This window comes from Pelophylax lessonae (assembly GCF_965119305.1).
Source record: "Pelophylax lessonae genome assembly, chromosome: 7".
NCBI lineage: Eukaryota > Metazoa > Chordata > Amphibia > Anura > Ranidae > Pelophylax > Pelophylax lessonae.
Window position 1 is genome coordinate 276713602 of NC_138774.1, and position 9702 is coordinate 276723303.

General features: G+C 44.2%; 1 protein-coding gene across 16 annotated transcripts in view; it reads right to left on the minus strand.

Annotated features, from left to right (window-relative positions):
• Positions 1-9152, minus strand: part of FNBP1 (formin binding protein 1) — a gene marked incomplete at its 3' end in the record, with an annotated part of 375759 nt that extends 366607 nt beyond the window's left edge. For 6 of the 16 annotated variants that reach the window (XM_082263058.1, XM_082263057.1, XM_082263069.1 and 3 more), the window contains exon 1: positions 8688-9151. In XM_082263058.1, coding sequence (XP_082119184.1) covers positions 8688-8711 — 24 coding nt within the window. In that variant the 5' untranslated portion in view covers positions 8712-9151. Of the gene's footprint in view, positions 1-8687 lie in introns of all 16 variants that reach the window. The other 10 variants (XM_082263061.1, XM_082263059.1, XM_082263060.1 and 7 more) reach the window with 4 other exon arrangements.
• Between the last annotated feature and the right edge of the window lie 550 nt (positions 9153-9702).

The window sequence follows — 9702 nt, forward strand, 5'->3', positions numbered from 1 at the left end:
AGGCTGTATATTCTGTATTATTTACATTTTTGGTAAACTCATTCAATGAATCCAAGCTCTGCAAGCTGAGATAACATGCACTGCATTGATGTATTCACACAATTTCACAGTAACCAATGAGATAAAACAAAGTTCAGGAATATTCCTTTATCCCATTGATTTACAAATCTATGTACACTACAAACTGTATGATTGAATCGGTTCTGATATCGCTGTTTTACTAATCTGACCGCTTATTATTCTAAAAAGGAAACCTTCATGCAAAGATTCTAACTACCAGCAAGAATGAGTCCTTACATTTAAAGAGCACCTGTCATTTCAGATCCGTCACGGCAGTGCCTGTTAGCGGGCATCCACTCACCTGCTGCCTCCACGTCCCTCACCTTGTTGTGTCACTGCCGCATCACCAGCCGTCCCATTAAAGTGAATGGGACTGTCGGTGAGTCAACAGCGGGTCAGAGGAGGACAGAAATGACAGTTGCACCGTTTAGGAGATTTTCACTCTGGATGCAGCCGGTTACATCATCGGCCTTATGTCTCTCTTATTGCCGGACCTTTCCGAGCTTCGTGCCGGAAGCGAGGGCTCCTACGTACATGTGTGGGACTGACGTCATCGCGGCCTTGGCCGATCACATAGCCAGCTTTAGACTATGTGACACCCTGGGCTGCTGCACATGACAAAATAAGTAAAGAGCCATCTTCAACTGCCCAGGATGCTCATGCAGGGGGGGGGGTGCAGGCAGGCCAGATGAAATCAATGACAGTTGACCAGCTGAGTGCACTTCCAGACATGGAGTGTGGGTGCGATGCGTGGATCAGAACGTTGTCTGTCTGCATCCTGATCTGGACCTGCAATGATGTGGACTCCAGGATGTATGCAGAGGTATGCTCAGCCAGCCAACTGCCACTGATTTCCGTAGGCTGCCTGCAGGCCCTTGCATGGAACAGCTGTGCATCCGGGGCGGGTGAAGACGACCCTTTGCATGAGTATACGGATCGGTACCAATGTGAATGAAGCCTAATAGTTAGAAAAGAAGATGGACAGTGAAAAGTGTAGTGTTCGCCTACATTGGTATGCAATGGGCAAGAGCATCCTTACATTGGCAGTCAATGGGCAAGAGCTTCCTTACATTGGCAGTCAATGGGCAAAGGCATCCTTGCATTGGCAGTAAATGGGCAAAGGCATCCTTAAATTGGCTTTCAATGGGCAAGAGTTTTCTTGCATTTGTAGTCAATGGGCAGGAGCATCCTTACATTGGCAGTCAATGGGCAAGAGCTTCCTTACATTGGCAGTCAATGGGCAAGAGCATCCTTACATTGATAGTCAATGGGCAAGAGTTTCCTTGCATTGGTAGTCAATGGCCAAGAGGTTCCTTACATTGGCAGGCAATGGTAAAGAGCATCCTTACATTGGTAGTCAAAGGGCAAGAGCTTCCTTACATTGGCAGTCAATGGGCAAGAGCTCCCCAAGTTGGTAGTCAATTGGCAAAAGCATCCTTACATTGGTAGTCAATGGACAAGAGTATCCTTACATTGGCAGTCAATGGTCAAGAGCTTCCTTACATTGGTAGTCAACGGACAAGTGCATCCTTTCCTTACATTGGTAGTCAATGGGCAATAGCTTCCTTACATTGGCAGTCAATGGGCAATAGCTTCCTTACATTGGTAATCAATGGGCAAGTGCATCCTTACATTGGTAGTCAATGTCAAAGAGCATGCTTACATTAGCAGTCAATGGGCAAGAGTTTCCTTGCATTGGTAGTCAATGGGCAAAAGCATCCTTACATTGGCAGTCAATGGGCAAAAGCTTCCTTACATTGGTAGTCAATGGACAAGAGTATCCTTGCATTGGCAGTTAATGGGCAAAAGCTTCCTTACATTGGTAGTCAATGGGCAAGAGCTTCCTTACATTGGCAGTCAATGGGCAAGAGTTTCCTTGCATTTGTAGTCAATGGGCAAGAGCATTCTTACATTGGCAGTCAATGGCCAAGAGGTTCATTACATTGGCAGTCAATGGTCAAGAGCTTCCTTACATTGGCAGTCAATGGGCAAGAGCATCCTTACATTGATAGTCAATGGGCAAGAGTTTCCTTGCATTGGTAGTCAATGGCCAAGAGGTTCCTTACATTGGCAGGCAATGGTAAAGAGCATCCTTACATTGGTAGTCAAAGGGCAAGAGCTTCCTTACATTGGCAGTCAATGGGCAAGAGCTCCCCAAGTTGGTAGTCAATGGGCAAAAGCATCCTTACATTGGTAGTCAATGGACAAGAGTATCCTTACATTGGCAGTCAATGGGCAAGAGCTTCCTTACATCGGTGGTCAATGGACAGGAGCTTCCTTACATTGGCAGTCAATGGACAAGTGCATTCTTACATTGGTGGTCGGTGGGAGAAGGGCCCCTCACATTGACAGTCAGTGAAGAAAAGCCCTCGTACATTAGTAGTATTTTGAGAAAGGCCCCTTACAATGCTGTCTGGTGGAGAAAGGCCCGTTATATTGGTGGTCAGTAGAGAGCAGCCCCCTTTACAGGTTTTCATTAGGAGAACAGCCCCCCTACACCAATGGTCAATGGGAAAAATGCTGATTACATTGGTGGTCAGTGGGAAGAATGTTAACGATATATAAAGAGATCACTGGTGTCAGTGGGAGCTTCTCTGAGAGTCAGAAATGCTCAGGGAACCCCTAACAACTTCTGGAGGAACCCTAACAACCTCTGGAGGAACCCTAACAACCTCTGGAGGAACCCTAACAACCTCTGGAGGAACCCTAAAAACCTTTGGAGGAACCCTAACAACCTCTGGAGGAACCCCTAACAACCTCTGGAGGAACCCTAACAACCTTTGGAGGAACCCTAACAACCTCTGGAGGAACCCTAACAACCTCTGGAGGAACACTAACAACCTCTGGAGGAACCCTAACAACCTTTGGAGGAACCCTAACAACCTCTGGAGGAACCCTAACAACCTTTGGAGGAACCCTAACAACCTCTGGAGGAACCCTAACAACCTTTGGAGGAACCCTAACAACCTCTGGAGGAACCCCGGCTGAGACCGGCCGCTCTAGATAGAAGATACAATGCTGTTATCACAGGAACTACACGTGGACCGTACCATGTACACAGCGCTGTACGGGGATCAATGTCCAAAATACAAACATAAAAACAAGAGGGCTATAGAGGCAGATATCTAGGAATATCGACTAATAAAAGATACAGCATAGATACAACAGACCGGGGAACGATATCTATACGGTATAGGATGTGCGGTGATAGATATAGCCCATGCATTCACTAGGTGTACAAAGTTATTGTTAATAATAATAATACACAGTATATAGATGATGCATGGAGAGTGTATATGGGGTATACAGCAGGTTGTGTAGAAAACATAGAAATGGGGGGCTTACTGGGGAAAAGGATTGGCCTGGACGTATTGAGGAAGATTTACTAAAACCGGTGCACACAGAATCTGGTGCATAATAACCAATCAGCTTCCAACTTCAGCTTGGTCAATTAGGCTTTGACAATAAAACCTGGAAGCTGATTGGTTATTATGCACAGCTAAACCAGATTCTATGTGCACCACTTTTAGTAAATCTCATCCAATATATATGGGGAATGAGTCCCGTGATACCAGCATGGGTGACACCATGGATGGAGACCCACACTGGGTGTGTGGAGGATAGTGATGGATCATACCATGTATGAAGGTGATGTATGGAGGGTCACTGGTGATTGTATAGATAGAGATGGATCATACCATGTATGAAGGTGATGTATGGAGGGTCACTGGTGATTGTATACATAGAGATGGATCATACCATGTATGAAGGTGATGTATGGAGGGTCACTGGTGATTGTATACATAGAGATGGATCATACCATGTATGAAGGTGATGAATGGAGGGTCACTAGTGATTGTATAGATAGAGATGGATCATACCATGTATGAAGGTGATGTATGGAGGGTCACTGGTGATTGTATACATAGAGATGGATCATACCATGTATGAAGGTGATGTATGGAGGGTCACTGGTGATTGTATACATAGAGATGGATCATACCATGTATGAAGGTGATGAATGGAGGGTCACTAGTGATTGTATAGATAGAGATGGATCATACCATGTATGAAGGTGATGAATGGAGGGTCACTAGTGATTGTATAGATAGAGATGGATCATACCATGTATGAAGGTGATGAATGGAGGGTCACTAGTGATTGTATAGATAGAGATGGATCATACCATGTATGAAGGTGATGTATGGAGGGTCACTGGTGACTGTATACATAGAGATGGATCATACCATGTATGAAGGTGATGTATGGAGGTTCACTAGTGATTGTATAGACAGAGATGGATCATACCATGTATGAAGGTGATGTATGGAGGGTCACTGATGATTGTATAGACAGAGATGGCTCACCAATTATTTCTATAGATAGTGGAGGATCAAGCAGGGCATGGATGGCCCCCAGGTGATTGTATAGACAGTGATAGTTCATGCAACATATGGACAGTCACCGGGTATTGTACAGAGTCTATAAAATCACTGGTGACCCTCCATGAGCTGCTTGATTCACTCTTATCTATAGAAATACCTGGCGACCCTCCATACATTGCATGATCCACCCCCATCTATAGACATACCTTGTGACCCTCCGAAAATTGCGTGATCCATCGCTAGCTATAGAACTACTTGGCGACCCTCCATACATTGAATGATCCATCGCTATCTATAGAACCACCCGGTGACCCTCCATACATCAACTCATTATTCTGCATGTTCCTGGCTGTCCATACAATCACCTGGTGACCCCCCCTATGCTTTGCTGTCTGTAGTATAGACATCAATGGGTCATGCAATGCATAGAGGGGTCATCGGGTGATTGTATGGACAGCCAGGAACATGCAGAATAATGAGGTGATGTATGGAGGGTCACCGGGTGGTTCTATAGATAGCGATGGATCATTCAATGTATGGAGGGTCACCGGGTGGTTCTATAGATGGATCATTCAATGTATGGAGGGTCAGTTTTATAGATAGAGATGGATCACATGTACAAGGGATTATCAGGAGATTCTACAGGCGGCCTGGGATCAAACACTGATGACTATGGATCCTGTAGATCACACACTGACAACTTTGGATCCTGTAGATCACACACTGATAACTATAGATTCCATAGATTACACACTGACAACTATGGATCCTGTAGATCACACACTGATAACTATAGAACCTGTAGATCACACACTGACAACTTTGGATCCTGTAGATCACACACTGACAACTTTGGATCCTGTAGATCACACACTGACAACTATAGATTCCATAGATCATACACTGATAACTATGGATCCTGTAGATCACACACTGATAACTATAGAACCTGTAGATCACATACTGACAACTATAGATTCCATAGATCACACACTGATAACTTTGGATCCTGTAGATCACACACTGACAACTATAGATTCCATAGATCATACACTGACAACTATAGATTCCATAGATCATACACTGACAACTATAGATTCCATAGATCATACACTGACAACTATAGATTCCATAGATCATACACTGACAACTATAGATTCCATAGATCATACACTGATAACTATAGATTCCATAGATCACACACTGACAACTATAGATTCCATAGATCACACACTGATAACTATAGATTCCATAGATCATACACTGACAACTATAGATTCCATAGATCACACACTGATAACTATAGATTCCATAGATCATACACTGACAACTATAGATTCCATAGATCATACACTGACAACTATAGATTCCATAGATCACACACTGATAACTATAGATTCCATAGATCACACACTGACAACTATAGATTCCATAGATCATACACTGACAACTATAGATTCCATAGATCATACACTGATAACTATAGATTCCATAGATCACACACTGACAACTATAGATTCCATAGATCACACACTGATAACTATAGATTCCATAGATCACACACTGATAACTATAGAACCTGTAGATCACACACTGACAACTATAGATTCCATAGATCACACACTGATAACTATAGATTCCATAGATCACACACTGAGGACTATGGATCCTGTAGATCACACACTGACAACTATAGATTCCATAGATCGCACACTGACAACTATGGATATTATAGATCCCACACTGATTATCAGTTCTGTAGATCAGTACTGGTCATATCTATGGAGCCGGCTATGTCCATCCCTCCTGTGTACAGTGGGGGGAGGGGAGGGACAGTGTATAGACAGACAGGGGGACACCCAGGATCAGTGTGTGATTTCCCTCCAATCAGAGATCTGATGATGATGATCAGTAAATAACAGGGTGAGGATGATGGTGTATGATGTACAATGATCTCCTTGATGAGGAGGATGATGATGATGATGATGATGGTCAGTGTGAGGAGGATAATAATATTAATGTATGATGAGGATGGTGTGTATGGTGATGATGAATGAGAATGGTCACTGTGAGGAGGAGGAGGAGGATGGTGTGTATGACTATGATGACAAAGGAGGAGGATGATGATGGTGTGTATGATGAGGATGATGAAGGAGGAGGGAGATGATGATGATGAAGGAGGAGGAGGATGAAGAAGAAGGAGGAGGAGGAGGAGGAAGATAATGATGATGGTGTGTATGATGAGGATGATGAAGGAGGAGGGAGATGATGATGATGAAGGAGGAGGAGGATTATGATGAAGGAGGAGGATGATGAAGAAGAAGGAGGAGGAGGAAGATAATGATGATGGTGTGTATGATGAGGATGATGAAGGAGGAGGAGGAGGATGATGATGATGAAGAAGGAGGAGGAGGATGATGATGAAGAAGGAGGAGGAGGATGATGGTGGTGTGTATGATGAGGATGATGATGGTGTGTATGATGATGAAGGAGGATTATGATGATGAGGATGATGATGATGATGGTGTGTATGATGAGGATGATGATGGTGTGTATGATGATGAAGGAGGATTATGACGATGAGGATGATGATGATGATGATGGTGTGTATGATGAGGATGATGAAGGAGGAGGAGGAAGATGATGATGGTGTGTATGATGAGGATGATGATGTGTGTATGATGATGAAGAAGGAGGGAGGATGATGATGGTGTGCATAATGAGGATGGTGAAGAAGGAGGATGATGATGGTGTGTATGATGATGGTGGAGGATGATGATGGTGGAGGATGATGATGGTGGAGGATGAGGATGGTGTGTATGATGAGGATGATGAAGAAGGGGGATTATGAAGAAGGAGGATGATGAAGAAGGAGGAGGAGGATGATGATGACGAAGGAGGATGATGATGATGTGTATAATGAAGGAGGAGGATGATGATGATGTATATGAGGATGAAGATGATGATGTGTATGATGAAGGAGGAGGATGATGATGAGTATAATGATGATGAAGATGTGTATGATAAATAAGGAGGCTGAGGATGATGTGTATAATGATGATGAAGGAGGATGATGATGATGAAGGAGGAGTATGAGGATGATGTGTATAATGATGATGAAGGAGGATGATGATGATGATGTGTATGATGAAGGAGGATGAGGATGTGTATAATGATGATGGAGGATGAGGATGTGTATAATGATGATGGAGGATGAGGATGATGTGTATAATGATGATGAAGGAGGATGATGATGATGATGTGTATGATGAAGGAGGATGAGGATGTGTATAATGATGATGGAGGATGAGGATGTGTATAATGATGATGGAGGATGAGGATGATGTGTATAATGATGATGAAGGAGGATGATGATGATGATGTGTATGATGAAGGAGGATGAGGATGTGTATAATGATGATGGAGGATGAGGATGATGTGTATAATGATGATGATGAAGGAGGATGAAGATGATGAAGGAGGAGGATGAGGATGATGAAGGAGGATGATGTGTATAATGATGATGAAGGAGGATGATGATGATGAAGGAGGAGTATGAGGATGATGTGTATAATGATGATGAAGGAGGATGATGATGATGATGTGTATGATGAAGGAGGATGATGATGATGATGTGTATGATGAAGGAGGATGAGGATGTGTATAATGATGATGGAGGATGAGGATGATGTGTATAATGATGATGAAGGAGGATGATGATGGTGATGTGTATGATGAAGGAGGATGAGGATGTGTATAATGATGATGGAGGATGAGGATGATGTGTATAATGATGATGATGAAGGAGGATGAAGATGATGAAGGAGGAGGATGATGTGTATAATGATGATGAAGGAGGATGAGGGAGGATGAAGATGTGTATGAGGATGATGATGAAGATGTGTATGATGATGAAGATATGTATGAGGATAATGAAGGATGATGATGAAGATGTGTATGAGGATGATGAGGATGATGATGAAGATGTGTATGATGATGAAGATGTGTATGATGATGAAGATGTGTATGAGGATGATGAAGGATGATGATGAAGATGTGTATGATGATGAAGATGTGTATGAGGATGATGAAGATGTGTATGATGATGAAGATGTGTATGATGATGAAGATGTGTATGAGGATGATGAAGGATGATGATGAAGATGTATATGAGGATGATGAAGGTTCTATATATATATATATATATATATACCCCCGGGGGGGGGAGGGTGTGTGACTCACCCACAGCTCGGTGCCCCAGCTCATGGTGTCCCGGGGGGCGGCGGGGACGGTGGCCCGCTCCTCAGTAGTGCAGACAGGACCGGCAGGGGGCGTGTCCGGTGTGATGCGGTGACCCCCCGGGTGTGGAGGGGGGTGTATCTCCTCAGGCGGTGTCTCGGTCGGTATATTCCGGGATCGGGGTGTCACGGTGTCATCTCCCTGACACTAGCAGAGGAGCGGGAGCGCGGACAGCTCGGGAAGCACCGCGGGAGCGCGCAGTGGGGGGTTATTCGGCTTACAGAAGGGGGAGAGCGTGCCAGAGCGAGCGGGCGTGGCCAGCGAATGCACCAAGTAAAGGGCGGGGCCAGCTACCTAAGTGGGCGTGGGTATTCATCCGCTTGTAAAGGTGAAGGAAAGCCGGGTGGCTGAGCGCTCTGGCATGCAGGACACCCGGAGAGAATTGCGCGGCCCCGCGCCTCCCAATACAGAGTGCACGCGGTACGGATAAAGGCGTATTGTACGGGTAGTGTGTGGTTCTAGGCGGGGCTAAGGGTCTCAGTAGGCGTTCCCACAGTGCTAAAGGGGAGGAGCTTTATTTGACAGCTCGAGAAAGCTTCTAAAAAGAATAACGGTTAACAAGGGGATCTTCCTCCGGAACCAATCAGCACTTAGGGGGGCGGAGTCTTCAGTATTTTCATGCGCTTGCACAGCAACCACGACGGGGGGAAAGTGGGCGTGTCTGGGAGAGCGCTGCCATTCGAGGCAACGGGGCGCCACCTGGTGGAGGGTGGCTGTATGTGTAATACTGTACATCTAAAGCTGCCCATATATTATACGATTTTTTATGTTAATTTTTCTTTAGATTTACCAAGCCAGAAATTACGGTAAACCCCCAAAAAACTGTATATTTTCTGAAGAAGAGGCCCTGGCAGTTCTCATTTTTTTATGTGCAGTTTTTAGTTAAATACACATTTTTTTTTAGTAAAATACACATTTTTCTATATTTTTTTAGTTAAATACACTTTTTTTATTTTTT